This window comes from Puma concolor, chromosome D1 (assembly GCF_028749965.1).
Source record: "Puma concolor isolate L17-30 chromosome D1, mPumCon1.1.hap2, whole genome shotgun sequence".
Classification (NCBI taxonomy): domain Eukaryota; kingdom Metazoa; phylum Chordata; class Mammalia; order Carnivora; family Felidae; genus Puma; species Puma concolor.
This window is the reverse complement of record NC_141676.1, coordinates 17,072,063-17,092,476: the sequence shown is the minus strand read 5'-3', so window position 1 is coordinate 17,092,476 and position 20,414 is coordinate 17,072,063. Positions and strand designations below refer to the sequence as shown.

General features: G+C 41.2%; 1 protein-coding gene and 1 non-coding gene across 10 annotated transcripts in view; one reads left to right on the top strand and one right to left on the bottom strand.

Moving 5' to 3' along the window:
• Positions 1–20,414, bottom strand: part of AMBRA1 (autophagy and beclin 1 regulator 1) — a 178,816-nt gene that overhangs the window by 31,959 nt on the left and 126,443 nt on the right. For all 9 annotated transcript variants that reach the window (XR_015240845.1, XM_086677555.1, XM_086677551.1 and 6 more), the window contains 2 exons: positions 10,931–11,041; positions 289–477 (listed from right to left, as the gene is read on the bottom strand). Coding sequence is in view for 8 of the 9 variants with exons in the window: in XM_086677555.1 (XP_086533681.1) it covers positions 289–477; positions 10,931–11,041 (300 nt within the window). In the remaining variant the exon portion in view is untranslated. The remainder of the gene's footprint in view (positions 1–288; positions 478–10,930; positions 11,042–20,414) is intronic.
• On the top strand, positions 19,593–19,696 carry LOC112866275 (U6 spliceosomal RNA). Its single transcript, XR_003224110.1, has one exon. It is a non-coding gene; the product is annotated as a U6 spliceosomal RNA (small nuclear RNA).

Sequence of the window (20,414 nt, the reverse complement as noted above, 5' to 3'; positions counted from 1 at the left end):
GGTGTATAAGCTTCTCCAAGCCATGACCAAAGCTCCTCCTTTATCTATGGCCATCACAGCAGAAGCATGTTGGTGATGCTGTCATGGCAGGAAGGACTCTTATTCTGAGATTCTTCTGTAATGCTACCAGCCAAGACTCCTGCCAAGCAATCTTCCTCTGGCCTGTGCCCTAAGGAGGCAGGGGCAGGATATGATCAGTACTCCAACCTAAGCTATGCCTCACCTAGGAATGCCCATGCAAAGGCATCGGCATCCCTCTGTCACTAGGTTGGGCTTTCTTTCCCTTACCAAATCGCTTGGTGTAGAGCATTTCACCCAGGTTATGGGGGGCCAAGGAGTACACTGCCAGGATGCCTTCATCAGGAAAGCCCCTCTGGCTGCTAGGGATGAAAGCTGCCAGGAGCTGGCCATCTGCAGAAATGTCACAGCTGGCATCATTGTAGATCTTGCAGTTCTGCACCAGCACATTCACGGAGGCTGCATCAGACAAAGAAAGAAAAGAGGGTAAGAAAGTTTGGAGTTGATGGTGTAAAAAATTCTGGGCCAAGAAATTTGGGGGCTTTCCTAAGGGCCTGAACCCTCTCTAGAAATGCTAAAGGCTGCCTTGTCAATCAAACTAAAATTTCATGGAAGAAGCAACACAAGAGACTGGAAAGATATGTCTCTTTTACCATTTAATAGGAAACAACAGATAGTCAACACAATCACAATCACCTGCTGAGTCTTAGCTCACACTTTGGAAACATCATTTGAGAGATTAGATATGGAAAAAGTTATTAAAAATTGTTTCTGGAGAGCCACTCAGCAGCTGTTATTGTCCAAGAGATCAAAACTAAGATGAATGAAAATGCAAAACCACTGATTCCAAGAGAAAGGTGATACAGGTAAAGCTTCCTTGGGGTGAGGATCCTACTGCACACCTGCTATGCGACATTGGAGAAGGAAGTCATTTCATGAGTTTGTGCCTTACTTTCTCATTTAAGGGAAATGGAACATTTAGAGACTTCAGACTTCTGGACAGGTCCTTGCTAACACCTGTTCCTAACTCCACAAGAGAGGACAAAGAGAAACAAAGCCCAGCTGTGGCTGGATGGCTAGAACTCTTCATTTCTCACTATGCCGTAGGCCTTACCAATGCCATAAGCAAACAGCCAGGGGCAGCCTCAGTCTGTACTTGGCAGCTACAAACAATTATGCACAGGGTCAGCCAGGCAGCAGGCTCAGCAGGAGGGAGTAGGGTGGGGGTGGGGGTGGTGGAAGAATGTGGGGAGGATCTGCTCCATGTGACAGGACTGAGATGTTGGCCAGCACTGGTCCTGTGCCTGCACGCTTTGTTTGGGTTTTCATTTGAATCTCTGAAGCCCACTGTGTAATTCCCTGCCAAGAGGAAGCAGCTTACCCTTGATGTGAGCTTGGGAGCAGAATGCCCACACCAAGGGCACAAGCAGAACGGCACAACACATCCAAAGGGACCAAGTTCCTCTGGGCTTTGTCTCACTTAGATCTACTTCAAGTGCACATGAAAACAAACTTTTCAGTCCTTCTCTTATTTGAAGGAGACTACTTGAATGTCCACTGTCAAAAGCATTATGGTTAAAAAAAAAAAAAAAAAAAAAAAATCAAGCTCAGCTGCACTCACCAGATTCCAGGTGATCTATTCTAGGAAGTCAAAAGGCCTGCCCTGGAAGGAAGGTCAAGGGCAAGTTCCTCCATGAACTTAAGGAAAACAAAACAAAGAATTGCTTTTCAGTGGCCTAAGGATTAGGGGCTCAGGGACCCACAGTAATTTCTAATACTCTATATTCATCCTCCTTTCCCTGTGTGTTGTTAATGAACTTACAGAGACGACAAAGTAGATCAAAAAAGACATCAGAACACATTGATTAGGCTATTGTGCCAACTCTTGGGGGCTGACACCTACAGCACCATTACACATAAAACCGAGGAGGGACCACAAGGATGGTTCTGTTTGCTAACTAATAAAATAATGACATCCAAATATTCACTGCTATCACCATTAGGGCTCTGTACTGCTCAACTTCCAACCCACCATCTGCTCTAGCCTGTGTGGCTAGATTTATCTAGTTAGCACTGAGACCGTCTGCTCCTTACTCAGGGTCCCCAGCCTGGTGCCAAAAAATGACAATCTTTTCCTCCTTCCCTAGGCTGACACATGATTCCAATTGGCGATATATAAAAAAGAGAAAAAAACAAAGGAATGGGGGAAGCTTCGGGAGTGAGTCCATCTTGATCTTCTAAACTTGAGGCTGGCACAACCCTCAGAAAGATAAAAAGAAACTGACAATCGAGACTATAACAAACTTTATTATTTTTTTTTTTTAATTTTTTCAACGTTTTTATTTATTTTTGGGACAGAGAGAGACAGAGCATGAACGGGGGAGGGACAGAGAGAGAGGGAGACACAGAATCGGAAATAGGCTCCAGGCTCCGAGCCATCAGCCCAGAGCCTGACGCGGGGCTCGAACTCACGGACCGTGAGATCGTGACCTGGCTGAAGCCGGACGCTTAACCGACTGCGCCACCCAGGCGCCCCGAAACTATAACAAACTTTAAAACAGTTTTGCACAATTACCATTTTATCCACATTTAATATCTTAAAAACGCATGATGGCTATTTTATGAAAGTAGGCTTTCTTATCTCCCTGATACATAGATCTCACTCACGTGTGCTCACATACAACTCAGTTGAACATATAGAAATCTATAGTGACCCTCAGAACTCACCACCAACGTAAAATAAAAAGCACTTAACTGCTTACTGTCACATTAATTCCTAAGGGGAGCCAGGGTGGCAAGGAGAGTACAAGTAAGGTTTTCCTTCTTCTGGAAAGCCTGGCTCTAAAACGCTGAAAAACTGGGCGTATAGACAGAAAAGCATTTTGTCAGCCTCCAGTCCAAGCCACTGTGTTTGTGTTTACTACATTATGATGAATCCAAATCAATGGCCACCTCCCAAATTTTGTTCCTTCCCCACCAACTCCAACCAGTTTCACAAGTGCTCCCAGTCACTGCAGGGAGCTCACAGACAGACATGCAAATGACAAATGAAAAGAGAATGCCGAAAACTCAGGCAGAGCTTCTCCAGGCGTATGTTTAATCGCAGCAACTGTGCAGCTAGTGACCCGGGGCTTCACTCCTGTCCTAATGAAGGGGATGTGGCAGGCACACAGTGATTTGGTAGCTTCACTTCTGCAAGCACTGGGTGGTGTGTTTACAATTTCATTTTTATTTCAAAGTTCCAATTAGTGGCTTACATTTGCTGCCCGTTGTCTATTAATTTCCCACATGGAAATGGAAATGTTCAGTTACAATAGTGAGTGGTCACTGCTTCAATTCACTTGTGTAGCTTCTCCTCATGAGGCTGAAATTTTGATGAGTTAATTTACACAGGGAGAGGTTTCTTGTTTTCTGGGGCCATAGGAAAGTAATGCACTCATGACAAGGACAACTCACCCTTTCTGGACTGAACAATAATGTAAGCAGGTAGAGAAAAAGGTGAAGTGAAATAAAGCCTAAGGCACTGGCAACCCACACACCAGTAGAAATCTTTGTTCTGCTCTCTGCCTCGCCTTATCACAGTGCTTCTCCAGTATTAGCATGCATCAGAATCACCTGGAGGGCTTATTAAAACACAGAATGTTCGGGTGAGGCCTGAGAATTTGCATTTCTAACAAGTTCCCAGATGCCTCTGATGCTGCTGGTCTGGGACCACACTTGAAAACTGCTGCCTTACCAAACAGTCCTTGATCCCTGAGCTGTAGCTCCAGCAACCTGCCCTGCACTTAAAGGCAAAAACACACGTGGGGAAGGGTGATGGGGCAGCTCAGAATGGAAATAAAGGTTAGGAAAGAAAGGATTTTTCAAATCAAAGCTGCTTAAGAGCTTCAGGGGGCAGCTCCAGGGGGAGAAAAAATGATGCAGAAGACAGCAGGAAGCCATGTTCCAGACTCCGCAATGTAATCTCCTCCTAATTATAAATGATTTCCAAGTGAAAATGCCCTAGCAGGGAATGGGAGGGGTTAGAAATACTGATGCCTGGAGGAGCAGATGGCTCTGCCTTCCTATCAGCTCCATAAATTATAAACAAACACCTTGTACAAAGATCGATTTGTAGCCTGTTGCTGGCTGGCCAGATGAGGCCATGGGAGCGATTAGCAGTTGCAGTGCTTTTGCAAATGCATTAGATGCTGATTTGGAAAACTCAAAGGGGTTTAAATCAGCAGGGAAATTTCCTTTTGGCTCTGAGCCCATCTGGTTGCAGAATAAGACCTCCTCACAGAACTACGTATGACACTGCAAGCCGTCCCTGAAGGCACCAATCGCTACATCTCCTGTGGTATGGTCTGCCTTACACCACTCAGCCACTGGATTTCTGAAGGCCAGTTCTGGCAGGAAAACCTAGTGACCAACGCTTTTTACCCAATAAGAGCTCACTCTTAAAACACAAGAGTTGGGGTGCCTGGGTGGCGCAGTCGGTTAAGCGTCTGACTTCAGCCAGGTCACGATCTCGCGGTCAGTGAGTTCGAGCCCCGCGTCGGGCTCTGGACTGATAGCTCAGAGCCTGGAGCCTGTTTCCGATTCTGTGTCTCCCTCTCTCTCTGCCCCTCCACCGTTCATGCTCTGTCTCTCTCCGTCCCAAAAATAAATAAACGTTGAAAAAAAAAAAATTAAAAAAAAAAACAAAACACAAGAGTGAGGGGCGCCTGGGTGGCTCAGTTGGTTGACCGACCGACTTCGGCTCAGGTCATGATCTCACAGTTTGTGAGTTCGAGCCCCGCATCGGGCTCTGTGCTGACAGATCAGAGCCTGGAGCCTGCTTCAGATTCTGTCTCTCCCCCTCTCTCTACCCCTCCCCTGCTCACGCTCTGTGTCTCCGTCTCTCAATAATGAATAAATGTTAAAAACAAACAAGAAAAGAGTGAATCTAATGAGCTACTTTTTCATGAAAGTGTTTTCAAAATTATCTAACGTCTGAGGCCTTTTCACCGGCTTCTAAACTTTACAAAGAGGAATTCATTAATCTTGCATCCCAACTGAGAGAAACATGTGGCAAGAATCTTTAACTCCATTAAAAAGTTAAATGCAATTCGGGTAAGTCAGATGACCAGCAATATAGTGGCTGCTGAACACATGAGTAAAACTCAAGCCCAGTGGCTGGCAGGCACAGGCTGTGCCAGAGCCAAAGGCTACCCTCGACAGAGAGGTACGTGGTATTCAGAAATGAATCCTACAGCAAAAGAAATTCCCTACTTACTCTTCTCACAGCTGAATCTATCAAGAGTGAAGATGCAAACTGTAACTAGAGTTCATTCAGACCAACCAGCAAACCACAGGCAACTCAGGTAAAAGTGACTATCATTCTAGAGGGTAATACCATGGGAAGGAACACTGACTATAATTAGACATATACGCCCTAAGCAACCAGAACGCAGTTGTTTTCCAAGGTCAGAACTCTAAGAAAAATAGGACACTCTTAAAAAGCAGAATTCTAACCCCATGCATGAGCCAAACTAAATGAGCCAATCCAGTTCCACATGAAACTCTCTGATCAACTCAGGTTTTACAAGAGTTGCAATCAAAAGATGCAAGAAGACACACAGAAGGAGAATTATAGGAAGTTGTAGTTGGAACAAGTTAAGGCTTATACAAAACACATTGGGACAACCAAAAAGGCCATCAAAGCTACGACAGCAACATATCCTATGCCCGTTTTCTGAAGGTTTTGTTTTCCTATCAAGGCAAATGACCTGCAACTGGGTAGAAACAACATGCTTGAGAAGGATGGGAAGCCCATTACAGATAAGGCAATGGGGTGAGAGCAATATCTTACTTACATGAACATTACTCTCCATAGATGGAGAATACATATCCCAGTGTACTAAAGATGGGGGCAGGTGGGACTTTACAGAGTTATGGCCATACTCTCAAAGAATCATGGTGCAATTTCCTAGAAAAAGACATGATAAAAATAGCTAGCACTTTCTGACCATTTATTATATGTCAGGTAATGTTCAGAGTGCCTGACATTATTAACTAATATAATTCTCAGAACAACCCTATGAGGTTTGCACTATTATAATTCTCACTTTATAGACAAGGAAATGAAGGTGGAGAGAGATTAAATAACCAAGGTCATACTGCTAGAAGGTGGCTTGACCAGGGATTTGAACCTGGACAGCGTGTCATAAGAGTTCATGTGCTTACCCCCTTATAGGACAGTTGACAGAGAAAGTTATCAAAGAACTACCTCCCTCTATGCAAGGAAGGAAGGAAGGAAGGAAGGAAGGAAGGAAGGAAGGAAGGAAGGAAGGAAGGAAGGAAAGAAAGGAAAGGAAGGAGGGAGAAAGAAAGAAAGAAAAGAAAGAAAGAAAGAAAGAAAGACAGACAGACAGACAGACATTAGGCCCAGACCTTTAAAATACAGAAGTGTAAGCAATTCAAATAGTATTTAAACTGCTCCAAAGAAAACCTACCAAATTATATTTATAATACAAGCATGATACTGACACCAAAATCCATAGATATTATAAAAAAGGACAGGGCCATCCCACTTGCAAAAATCAATGAAAAAAGTCTATTAGTAAGCTACATGGAAAGAATTTTACATTAAAGAATACTCCACCAACCAGGTGTTTGTTTTTTTTTTTCCAAGAAATGTAAAGACAGGTTCAATATTACAGAATCCATTAATATGAAGATTTTATTATTAGATCAAAGGAGAGGAAAAAAAAAACATATGATCATCTTCATAGATGCTGAAAGGCCATGACTAAATTCAAAATCCATTCTCGATAAAAACTTTCAATAAAATAGGAATAGCTGACTTCCTGAAAATGGTAAACTAGTTCTGGTTCAACCTAAAAGCCAGCAATATGTTTATAGGGAAAAAGCTAGAAGTTTTCCTAATAAAATCAGGAACAATATGAAGCTGCCTGCTATTATTTAACACTGTACTGATAGGAGCCAATGCAAATAGACAAGAGAAAGAAATCACGAATGTAAAACTTGGAATGGAGAAGGTAAAATTATCACTTCTTACAGATAACACACCTAGAAAATCCATGAGATTTACCTGAGTAACAACTATAATTAGTAAACAATTCAGTAAGACAGTAGGATTTAAAAAATAAGCTTATAATAGTAAACTTAAGAATTCTGTAGGATCTATATGAAGGAAACATTCCTAACAACAAAAGAGAAACTTGGAGAAATGGAAAATCATACCACATTCTTACTAAAAAGATACCATAAAGATGTTGAATCTCCTTAAGTTAATTTATAAGTTTAATGTGATTGCAATAATTATACTACAGGGTTTTTTTTCAGGGCGGAGGGGGTGTGAAGGGAAGAAGTAAAACAGTTTTAAAGTCCATACAGGAAAACAAAACTGCTTGAGCAGACAGGATAATTTGGATTAAAGAAATAAGAGGGGCGCCTGGGTGGCTCAGTTGGTTAAGCATCCAACTCTTGATCTCAGGTCAGGTCTTGATCTCAGGGTTGTGAATTTAAGCCTTGTGTCTGGCTCTGCACTGGGCATAAAGCCTACGTAAATAACAACAACAACAACCACCACCACAACAACAACAACAAGAGGGGATGGGTCTAGATTCTAAAACACAAAGCCTCAAAACAAACCCATGTGGTACTCTCACATGAATAATCACACAGATCACTAGGACAGAGTGGATAGTCTAGAAATACATCTAAATAAACACAGGAAAGTAAAAACAGGATGAAAGTGACATTCCAAATCAATGGGGACAAATGCATTAGTCTATAAACTCGGGACAAATGAGTAGCCATATGGAGTAAAAGCTGGATCATATTCTGCTTATTTGGAACTAGGTTAAACTTCTAGTGAATCAAAGACTTGAAGGTAAAGGAACTAAAATACAAAAGTACTAACTGATCTTCCTAATGATGACACAAAATCTGGGAACCATAAATGGAAAGTTGGATAATTCTGACTACTTAAAATAAGTTCTATGACAAAAATAACCTTCAGCAAAGTCAAAAGACAAATGACAACCAGGGAGCTCCTATTAGAAGTTAATTTTCTGATTTAGAAAGAGCTCCCGTAGACCCGGTAAGGAAAAGATCAGCAACACAATAGAAAAACAAGTAAAGCACATGGACAGGTCAAGAAAAGGCAATACACATAGCTAAGTGTATAAAGAGGCGCACAACCTGGTGTAATATAAGAAATACAAACTTAAAATACCTACATACTATTTTTTACCTATCGGAAATGCAAATATCCAAAAATATAGTTAACACATTCTGCCAGCAAGAGTTTAGGGAACAGGCATTCACATAGGCTGCAGGGCAGAGTAGAAATCGGCATAACCCTACAGAGGGTGACTTAGCAACATCTACCCAAATCACAGATGTATGTACTCTTCCTAACTACAATTCTATTCCTAGGAATTTATCCTATAGATATTCTTGCATGTATGCAAAACAACAAACTACAGCACGGTTTGTATGGCGAAAGACTGAAAACAATTTAAAAGTTCCTCAGAGGAAGACTGTTTGAAAAATGGTTAAAAAATGGAACCAAGAGACTCCATTTGGACAATGGAATACTGGCACTTATTAAAAAAGAAAGAGTTAACTCTTCATATACTGATATGTAAGATGACCAACATACATTATAAAGTACAGAAAGCAAAGTGCAGAAAGAAGAGTATGTATAACATGTTACCATTTGGGTCAAACAGAAGGTGAGAAAACATACATTTGCATTTGCCTGTTTATACACACATAAGGTATCCTTGAAAAGATATACAAGGAACTGCTAATTGTGGCTGCCTATGGGGAGAAGTGGTGGGCACCTGGGAGCAGGGCTGGTAAACTTTCCACTGTAATATTATTTTATAGTTTAAAAAATTTTGAACGTTGAATACATTTCCACAAAGTAAACAATATAAACAAAATAACTTGAAATGAATTATGGCAAATAAGATCTGGGTCAGAAATCTGGAGCTGAACAAGCAAACCTGGTATTCAATAAAGGAAAAAGTAGATTGCAGCTGATTCCCAGCAGACTTAAACAAAAAGATTATTGAACATGTGGCTTATAAGTACTTAGAAATAAATGATTGCTACTGTGGTTTCACTAAGATTAAGACATGAAAAATTAACCTTATTTTCATGGTCTGACAAGGATACCAAGACTGGCAGATTGGGAAATGCCACAGAGAACATCTTGATTATTTTAAGCATCTGACAAACTCTTACAATACCTTGTAGACAAGATTTTTTTTTAAATGTGGGCTTCAGTTGTGATCATCATGCCTGGGTGCTAATTCATGAACCAAAACTGACACAGAGAAAGTCCACAGCAACATAACACAAGGACTGGTATAAAGTCCTGACTGATTCACCATTTTTGCTAGTAATCCAAAGGAAGACAGAGAAAGCATATTTATCAAATTAGTAGATGATGTAAGACTGAGAGAAAAGTACTGAATCAAAGTTCAAAAAGGCACTGAGAGGGAGGAGCCAGGAACTGCAACTGACACTATTAAGATCACATTTAATAGAAACAAATACAAACCTGCTTTTTTTTTTAAACTTTTTTTTTAATGTTTATTTATTCTTCAGACAGAGACAGAGCGTGAATGGGGGAGGGGCAGAGAGAGAGGGAGACACAGAATCTGAAACAGGCTCCAGGCTTCTGAGCTGTCAGCACAGAGCCCGACACGGGGCTCGAACCCATGAACTGTGAGATCGTGACCTGAGCTGAAGTCGGACGCTCAACCAACTGAGCCACCCAGGTGTCCCAAACCTGTTTTGGTTTTTAAAGATTCAAGTGTACAAGTAAGTATAGAACAGTAGTCTTGGTTTCTTAATTAACTATCCAGGAATTTGAAGTGACCGCAAACTGAAGAGTGGCTTCAGAAAAAGCTGCTGAAATCTCATGCTGAATCAACACTATCCAAACCACCATTGTGCTACATACTGGACAGCTCCCATCTGGAGTTTTTAACTGTGTTCTGGCCCCCCAAAATCAAAAGGGAAGATGAGAAAAATTGTCAAGGATTTGGAAACCAGGGTCAGTAAAAGGAATCTCAAGGAAGGAAATCTGGCCTGAGAAGAAAGATTTAGGAAAGGAAAATGGAATTTATCTTCAAATAGTTGGAGGACCATCACAAGAGGTACGTTAGACTTATTCTATGGAGATTCAGAGGTAGAACCAGGACCAATGGGAGGAAATAACAGGAAGGGAACAATAACAGGAACTTATCAGTGATGGATTAGGCCATCTTGTCAGACAGTGTGACCTGTCATCTGCAGTATTCAAGCACAGGCCGAACTGCTACTTCTCAGAAGTCCTTCATTCGATAAAAAGTGAAGTTCTTTAAAATGCTGTGATAAACCACTGAGACATGGGATTGCAGACTTCCCAGGAAGCTGGGAAAATGGACTATCAGACAGATGTGTTTGTAAGTCACAGACCAACTGTGTCATTCACTGTGTTTCATCCAGTTCTGGATTAGCAAATGAGTTTAACATCACCACAGTCTCTCCTCAAGGGTCACAAGGGCTAGCTCTCAGTTCCTAAACTCCTTGCTCTTTCTTTTCTTCTCAGTTCCACCTAAACATTGAGGCTTATTAGGACAATGAGCTACTAGTTGGTGAACTCCCCAGAGTAGAGACCCCTTCATCTCTGTGTCCATCTTGGCACTGCCCCTGGCACCACAGCCACCATGGTTCACTGCTTAGGGTGGGCGCTCAAAACATGTCTGCTGACTACCGACAGAACTGTAGAAACTGAGAAACTATAGAAACTGGCAATCAGCTGCTCAACAATATCATGAGAACTCCAGTGCTCCATGGGCTTCTGAGTTCTGACCCACCAATAAGAGACACCCCTTCCACTACTACCAGCTCTACTTTGGCTTACCATTACTGATTTCGGGGAGGTCAAACTTAGTGAAGTCCCACCACTGGAGCCGGTAGGTGGTGTTGGCAATGTTACTGGCCACAGCAGACTGTCCATCACCAATCACTGCCCCTGGTTGGGGGAGAAGACAAAGAGAGCACATTATAGTCTTTATCCATGTTTCCTCTGTAAACATAAAACAACATGTACAGGGATTAGCAGGAGAGGGGGAAGAGGAAGAACCATCTGCTAAATCCCCATCTCAAAGAGAAACCAGACATGCCTCTCAGGAACAATTCTACTGGAAACATAATCCCATTAATCAGCTCCTCCCATGATTATTTAACATTTCCTTGGTGCCAACAATGTGGCAGGTAACATATATGTCCTGTCTGGCAGGCTCTCAGTGTAAAGAGAAAGATAAATTTTCATAAAATCGAGGGGCGGGGGGAGTGAAAAATGGGAGGACAACATTAACACAGAAAGGACCTACAGAAAAGCATTTCATTCCTGGATGTCTTTGTAGTAAGCAGAGCTATTTGAGAGAAAGTGTCTCCTCCTTTGTACATGACCTTCTCCCTAACAAAACATCACAAAAGGAAGCTTCCTCCAGGGAAGAGGCAGCCAGTATACAGCTGATTAGATACATAGAGACGGTAAAGAACAAATGAGGTCATATTTGCTAATTTCTTCTGGACCCCTGGCATGTAACGACAGCAGAAATTTATAAGCCTAGCTTTTCAGTATCAGAATATTTTTATTAGGGCAATATTTTATAAACCCCTCCTCTCCCCATGAGAACTTCCTTGAATCCGAATTCACTTGAAACATCTCACGGTTTAACTTTCCCTGAGATATACACTTCTGTATGACATTTTTTTCCTTTGGAAACCAATTAAATGAAAAATGGATTTTTTTTTAACAGGGTGACACTTTAATTTGCAGTTGTATTTCATTTACATGAACATGTCATTTCCTCCTCCTCCTTCTGAGGTGCATTTCATACACAACCACCCTTTTGATCAGACAAGCCAAACCCTCTTGGGAGAATAGAACACTGTTGCATGCTAGACAACCTAAATGGTATTCTCTGCTGCAAATCACCTCCCACTTTAAGAAAATGAACTGGTTAGAGCTTACTAGCCTTGGAACAACAGACTATTTTATACCTAGATTCTTCAGTTTCACCACCTTCCTCCTTAGCATATCCCTGGCAAAACGGTTTTGTCACCTGTACTTTTGTCTTCCTTTCGGTGAGCTGCATTGATTGGTCTGTCTGCCGTTCCTGGTCTTTTCCTGTTCTTTCCCCAAATGGTCAAGAGGCTGTTCAGAGAAAATGTCCTCCATACAAGCCAGAAAAGTACCGTTCTCACTCTTCTCCAGTTGCAGCAAGCCACTACATAAGAAGACTCTTTTCAACACTAGTTTATTGATAGTGTCCTTGTCCCAGTTTCAATTTGTAAAGAAAGGTAAAAATAACAGTTCATTTCCAAGATGATAATATTGCTAGATTACGTATTCGCAACATGGGCAATATTGCCCCCGTGGGGGTGAAAATTGGTTCATGGGGAAATCTTAGTGCAATCACTAGCTTGCCTCCAAAATACTGCAGTGCGTGACAGATATACAGCATATCTGTAATATTAAAATTTCACGGGAGGGGGGATGATTGGAAAAAAATGTCTGCAAGGGCTCCGAAATACTGTTCTAGATAAACCAATACCCCCACAACAAAATTCTCTAAAATCTTACAAAGACATAGATCCAAATGGTCATGATCTCCCGGAAGGCCTGAGAAAGATAGCATTGGCAGTGCTGACAGTGAGCTCACTGACCTCAAACCCCTACTGAGGGCCCTGTGGCATATCACTCAAATAAGGTAAATCTATGTTCCTCATAATTTTAACCTTTATAGAATATCCTATAATAATTACACCTGACTTGGGAACTTTGCTGAACTTCTCTGGGTTTTGAAGGGGGTGATCTACGTATTGGACTTTAAAAAAAAAAAAAATTTATATATATATTTGAGAGAGAAAGTGCATGCAAGCAGGGGAGAGGGGCAGAGAGAGATGGGGGACAGAGGATCCAAAGCAGGCTCTGCACTGACAGCAGAGAACCCAATGGGAGGCTCAAACTCATGAACTGTGAGATCATAACCTGGGCCAAATTCGGACACTTAACCAATTAAGCCACTCAGGTGCCCCTACTGGATTTTCTTAATAGGAACTTTCTTGATTTTGCTAGGCCCCCTTAATAATGAAAATAACTTTTAAGTTCTAAGGTCTCCCACTTCCCTGGAAAGAATTACTCAGTTTCACTCTAATCCAGGCTCAACATCACTAAGCTTATGAATTGTTCCCTGGTTTGCTTATCTAGATGGCTGACATTGCCCTCCAACCACTAGTCTCTCTCACACCATTGTAGTTATCATGTCCTCCAAATTTTTTTTTAATGGAGCAAGCAAGCCTAGCTAAGAGAGTCTTTCTCTTTTTTTTTTTTTTTAATGATTATTTGTTTTGTGTGTGTGAGAAAGTGAGAGAGAGCAGGGAGAGGAGCAGAGGGGAAGAGAGAGAATCCCAAGCAGGCTCTGCGCTGCCAGTGCAGAACCGGACTGGGGCTTGATCTCACAACTGTATCATGGCCTGAGGCGAAATCGAGAGTCGGACGCTCAACCGACTGAGCCACCCAGGGGCCTCTGTCCTCCAACTTTTAATACAAAAGCATAAAACACAAAATAATAGAAGGTAAATTGATTTCTCAATAGATGGTGAATGGAATGTTAGTTGCTAATAGCAAGAGAGTAGAAAATAAACTGAAGGATAGAAAATAAACTGAAGATACAGACTCCGTATTCTAGGAGCTTAAAATCTGGGGGAGAGGATGGGAGCTACAATTAGGAAAACAGTTAAGGAAAATATCAGATGCAGGGAGTCTGGGTGGCTCAGTTGGTTAAATGTCTGACTTCAGCTCAGGTCATGATCTCGTGGTTTGTGAGTTCAAGCCCCACGTCGGCCTCTGTGCTGATGGCTCAGAGCCTGGAGCCTGCTTCAGATTCTGTGTCTCCCTCTCTTCTCTGCCCCTCCCCAACTTGTGCACACACACACTCTCTCTCTCTCTCTCTCTCTCTCAAAAATACATAAACATTTAAAAAAGCATTAAAGGGGGCGCCTGGGTGGCTCAGTCGGTTGGGCGTCCAACTTCGGCTCAGGTCATGATCTTGCAGTCCGTGAGTTTGAGCCCCGCGTCGGGCTCCGTGCTGACGGCTCAGAGCCTGGAGCCTGTTTCAGATTCTGTGTCTCCTTCTCTCTCTGCCCCTCCCCCGTTCATGCTCTGTCTCTGTCTCAAAAATAAATAAACGTTAAAAAAAATTAAAAAAAAAAAGCATTAAAAAAAATAAATAAACGTGAAAGGAAGGAAGGGAGGGAGGGAGGGAGAGGAGGAGGAAGGGAGGGAGGAAGGAAGGAAAAACCAGAGGCTTTAAGAGTGCTGTGGATCTGCAACTGGGAACATAATGATTAAGACTCCAACCCCTGGCTCCAGAAGCTACTGTACAGTCCACGCCTCCAGAAATGTCTTCTGGAGAACAGCTGTGCAATATAATAAACATGTATGGTAGCACTGTGTGGAAGAGACTGGGGAGGTGTTCTCGGCCAATGGTGCCAGAGCGCTTAGGAGAAATGGAGCCTGGCACCAGGGAGTCGATTTTCAGTGCCATGTAAACATAGATTAGGAGGAAAAGATGCCAGCAACAGATTAGCGTATTGTCACCAGGTTCTCTTCTGCAAGAGCTGCAAGCCAGCTGAGCCTGTCTCTCGGAAACATCAGGAAGAAAAAGTATCACCCTATTAAAAAGCCCCAACCATTTAGTAGGCCTCTGGCCACTAAGCTTAAGGTATAGGAAATGTGCCAGAATGAGTTAATGGGCTGAGCTCCGAACTATTTACATAGGAGGCACTTAGCCTCAGAAGCTAAATCCTGAGAGACTGCGGAGAGATTTCTGAGGCCTCGAGGTTTTCTCAGTAATAACAGGATAGACAAGCTAGACTGAGGGTTTCTCAGCCTCCACTACTGATATTGTGGGCCAGATAATTCTTTCTTTAGGGGGTGTGGTGGGTCTTGGGCTTTTGTAAGGTGTTAGGCACTATTGCTGGCTTCTGCCCACTACCCCCTCACCCAGTTGTGACAACCAAAATTGTCTCCAGACATTGCCAAATGTTCCCTGGGACCAAAATCATCCCTGGTCAGAAACCGCCAAGCTAAATAAATATAGCCTACATTTTTAACTCCAAAATAGGTGCTCTCAGGAAGCACCACTATTAGAATGTCCACTGCTAAAGTCACCAGAACTGTTAGTGATACTGATTTTGGAAAGAAACTAATCAAAGGCATAGCATTATACACATATTCCCTTAGCAAACTTAGTTTCCCACTTCTGTCATGGATGAAAGACTAGCTTGAACTGGGATATTATGGCTTGTAGTTTGTTTGTTTTTTGTATGGTGTCCGAGAATACAGGCTTCAGAATCAGATGGACCGGATTTTGATACTGCCTGCTAGCATCTACTGCAGTATGACTATGTGTCTCTCTGAACCTCAGTTGTCTTACCTGTAAAACAGGTATAATGATAATGCTGACGATTTATAGGGTCATTGAGAGAACTTACTGAACCAGTAAATGTAAAGCAATGGCAAGTAGTAAGTGTCTAACAAATGGCTACCATTAAAATTATTTTAGGGGTGCCTGGGTGGCGCAGTCGGTTAAGCGTCCGACTTCAGCCAGGTCATGATCTCGCGGTCTGTGAGTTCGAGCCCCGCGTCAGGCTCTGGGCTGATGGCTCGGAGCCTGGAGCCTGTTTCCGATTCTGTGTCTCCCTCTCTCTCTGCCCCTCCCCCGTTCATGCTCTGTCTCTCTCTGTCCCCAAAATAAATAAACGTTGAAAAAAAAAAATTTAAAAAAAAATAAATAAATAAATAAAATTATTTTAGGGGTGCCTGGGTGGCTCAGTCGGTTAAGCGCCTGACTTCAGCTCAGATCATGATCTCGTGGTTAGTGAGTTTGAGCCCCGTATCGGGCTCTGTGCTGACAGCTCAGAGCCTAGAGCCTCCTTCAGGTTCTGTGTCTCCTTCCCTCTCTGCCTCTGCCCTGCTCATGCTCTGTCTCTCTCTCAAAAATAAATAAACATTTTTTAAAAAATTAAAATAAAATAATTTTAAACGTTTATTCCACTCTCTACATGCTTTTTCTCTACAGGTATAGCTCTGTAATCAACAAGTCAAAGATACAGGTCCTTTTGTAAGAGACTAGTCCAAATTATGTGCCAGGGCCAAGAGACAGAAGCATTTAACTTTAGAATTAAGGTCAAATGCCAAGCCCCTAGACTCTGTAGTAACTTTCTCCTTGAAAAACAGCCTAGGCCAAGACAGTCACATTCTGGGCCACAAAACCCACTGTAACACATTTAAAAGAACAGAAATCATACAAAGTATGCTGTCAGACCACAGGGAATTAAACTAGAAATTAGTAGCAAAAAGATAACTGGAAAATCCCCAAATATTTGGAGATTAAGCAACACACTTTAAATAACACATGGCTCAAAGAAGACATCTCAAGAGAAATTTTAAAATATTTTGAACTAAATGAAGATGAAAATACAACTTATTAAAATTTGTTAGATGCAACAAAAGCAGTGCTTAGAGGGAAATGTACTGCACTGAAATGTATACATTAAAAGAGAAGAAAAATAGGGGCACCTGGGTGGCTCAGTTGGTTGAGTGTCCAACTCTTGGTTTCAGCTCAGCTCATGATCTTGTGGTTAGTGGGTTTGAGCCCATGTTGGGTTCTGCGCTGATGGCACAGAGCCTGCTTGGGAATCACTCTCATTCTCTCTCTCTCTCCCCCCGCCCCCCACTCTCTCTCTCCCCCTCTGTGCCCTTTCCCCTTCTCCCCTATTTGTGCACTCTCACTCTCAAAAATAAATAAATAGTTTTTAAAAAAGAAATCTTCTTTGGGAAGACAAAAGAAGATCTAAAATCAATAATTTAAGCTTCCACCTTAGGAAATAAGAGAAGAAGAGCAAATGAAATCCAATGTAAGAAAAAAAAATTAGAGAAGCAATGAAACTAAAAATAAGAAATCAATAGAAAAAAATAAAACCAAAAGCTGGTTCTTTAGAAGGATCAATATAATTGATAAACCTTGAGCCAAGCTAACTAAAGAAGAGAGAAGACACAAATTAGTATCAGAAATAAAAGAGGGGCCATCACTATTGATGCATGGATACTAAAAGGATAATAAAAGACTACTATGAACAACTCAATGCCCACTAATTTGGTAATCTATTAGAAATGGACTAATTGCCTGAAAGACAGAGTCTACCAAAATTTACACAAGAAGAAATAGATAATCTGAATAGGCATATACTTACTAAGTTGAATTAATCATTAATAACCTTCTCAAACAGAAAGCACCAGACCCAAGTGGGTTCACTTGCTAAATTCTATCAAACATTTAAGGAAGAAATTACATCAAATCTACAATTTCTTACAGAAAACTTAAGTGGATCTACTTCCAAATTCACTCTATAAGGCCAGTATTACCCTCAGCACTGAGACCAGACAAAGACAGTGAAGAAAGGAAAACTATAGACTGGTATCTCAGAGGCAAAAATCCTCAACAAAATATTAGCAAGTCAAATCCAATAATATATTTTAAAAATTATATACTATGACCAAGTGGGATTTATCTCAGCTATGCCAGCCTTGCTCAACATTTGAAAATCAATAAATACAATCCGTTATATCAGCAGGACAAAGAAGAAAAATCAAATAATCATACCAATAGATACAGACAGAAAAACCTTATGACAAAACCCAACACTTACAATAAAAACTATCAGAAACTTAGGAAGAGAGAACTATCTCAGTTGGATAGAAAATGTCTACAAAAACCCTATAGCTAACATCATACTTAATGATCAGAAACTATGTGATTTCCCCCAAAGATCAGGAACAAGCAAGGATGTCTCCTCTCACTACTCCTCTTCATCACTGTACTGGAAATCCTAGCTAATACAATAAGATAAGAAAGCAAATAAGAGGTATATACCATCGGAGAGGAAGAAACAAAACTGTCTTTGTTTACAGATGACATGATTGTCTATTACAAATGCCAAAGAATAATAAAAGTAACTCCTGGAACTATTAAACAATTATATCAAGGTTGCAGGACACAAGGTTAATACAGAAAGAGTCAATTGCTGGGGCACCTGGGTAGCTCAGTCACTTAAGCGTCCAACTTGAGCTCAGGTCATGATCTCACAGCCTGTGGATTCGAGTCCTGCATCAGGCTCTGTGCTAATAGCTCAGAGCCTGAAGCCTGCTTCAAATTCTGTCTTCCTCTCTCTCTGCCCCTTCCCTGCTCACACTCTGCCTCTCCCCCGCACCCCCCTCAAAAATAAATAAATGTTAAAAAAAAAAAAAAGTCAATTGCTTTTTTATATACCAGCAGTGAACAAATGAGTAACTGGAATTGGAATTACAAATTAAATACAGGGGTGCCTGGGTGGCTCAGTTGGTCAAGCGTCCAACTTCAGCTCAGGTCATGATCTCACAGTTCTTGGGTTCGAGCCCTGCATCGGGCTCTGTGCTGATAGCTCAGAGCCTGGAGCCTGCTTTGGATTTTGTGTCTCCCTCTCTCTGCCCCTCCCCTGCTCATGCTGTGTCTGTCTCTCTCTCTCTCTCAAAAATAAATAATAAACATTAAAAATATTGAAAAAAAAAGAAATAAAAAATACAATACCATTTACATCAGATGAAAAAAATTTTAGATATAAATCTAACAAAATACGTACAAGATCTATAGGATGAAAACTACAAAACTGCAATGAAAGCAATCACAAAAGATCTAAAATAAATATTGGAGAGATATTTCGCGTTCATGGATAGGAAGACTTAATTCTGTTAAGACGTCAATTCTTCCCAAATGGATCTATAGATTCAATGCAATCCCACTCAAAATCCCAGAACACTCCTTTATGAATACTGAAAAATTCTAAAGGTTATCTGGAATGGCAGAAGATCGAGAATAGCCAAGAACAAAATTGGAGGACTGATGCTATCTGACTTGAAGACTTACTAAAAAGCTACAGTGATGAACGTGGTGTGGCTACTGGTGAAAGAACAGACAAACAGATCAATGGAGCAGAATAAAGAGTCCAGAAATAAACCCTAAGTCAACTGATCTTTGACAAAAGCACAACAGCAATTCAATATAGTCTTTTCAATAAATGATGCTGAAATAACTGGACATCCACATGCAAAAATATGAATCTAGGTATAAATTTTGTACTTTTCACAAAAATTAACTCAAATGGGATCAAAGACCTAGATGTAAAACAGAAAACTGTAACATTCCTAGGAGATAATGTAAGAGAAAATGTGGGTGACCTTGGGTTTGGCAAAGACTTTTCCACCAAAAGTGCAATCCATGAAAAACAAAAATGACAAAGTTGACTTCATTAAAATTAAAAAGTTCTGCTCTGTGAAAGACAGTATTAAGAAAGAATGAAAAGACAAGCCACAGACTGGTAGAAAATCTTTGCAAAACATTTATCCAATAAAGGACTAGTATCCAAACTTACAAAGAACTTTTATTTTTTAATATTTTCTTTAAAAGATTATCGTGCTCACTTCGGCAGCACATATACTAAAATTGGAACGATACAGAGATTAGCATGGCCCCTGCACAAGGATGACACGCAAATTCGTGAAGCGTTCCATATTTTGAGAGGCCAGGAGGAAGGAAAAAAAAAAAAAGAAAAAGAAAAAAAAATAAAAGATTATCTATTGGGGCGCCTGGGTGGCTCACTCAGTTGAGTGATTTCGGTTCAGGTCATGATCTCATGGTTCTTGAGCTCGGGCCCCGCAGTGGGCTGTGTGCCCAGTGAAGAACCTGCTTGGGATCCTCTCTCTCTGCCTCTCCCTTGTTAGCTTGCTCTTTCTCAAAATAAATAAACTTAAAAACAATTAAAAAAATAAAAGTATCACATTCTTAAAAAAAAATAAAAGCTTATCTATTTCTTTTAAGAGAGGAGGAGGGTGAGCAGGGAAGGGGCAGAGAGGGAGAGAGGGAGAGAGAGAGGGAGAGAGAGAAAGAGAGAGAGAGAGAAAGAGAGAGTCCCAAGCAGGCTCTGCCCTGTCAGCACACAGCCCAACTCAGGGCTTTATCCCACAAACTGCGAGATGATGAGCCAAAACCAAGAGTCAGATGCTTAACCGACTGAGCCACCTAGGCACCCACAAAGATCCTTCAAAACTCAACAACAACAAAACAACCTGATTTGAAAACTGGCAAAAAAAATCTGAACAGACACCTTACCAAAGAAGATACAAAGAAATAAGCGTATGAAAAGATGCTCAAACATCATTTCTCCTTAGGGAACTGCAAAATAAAATAACAATGAGAAACTACTAAACACTTACCACAATGGCTAAAATGTAAAAT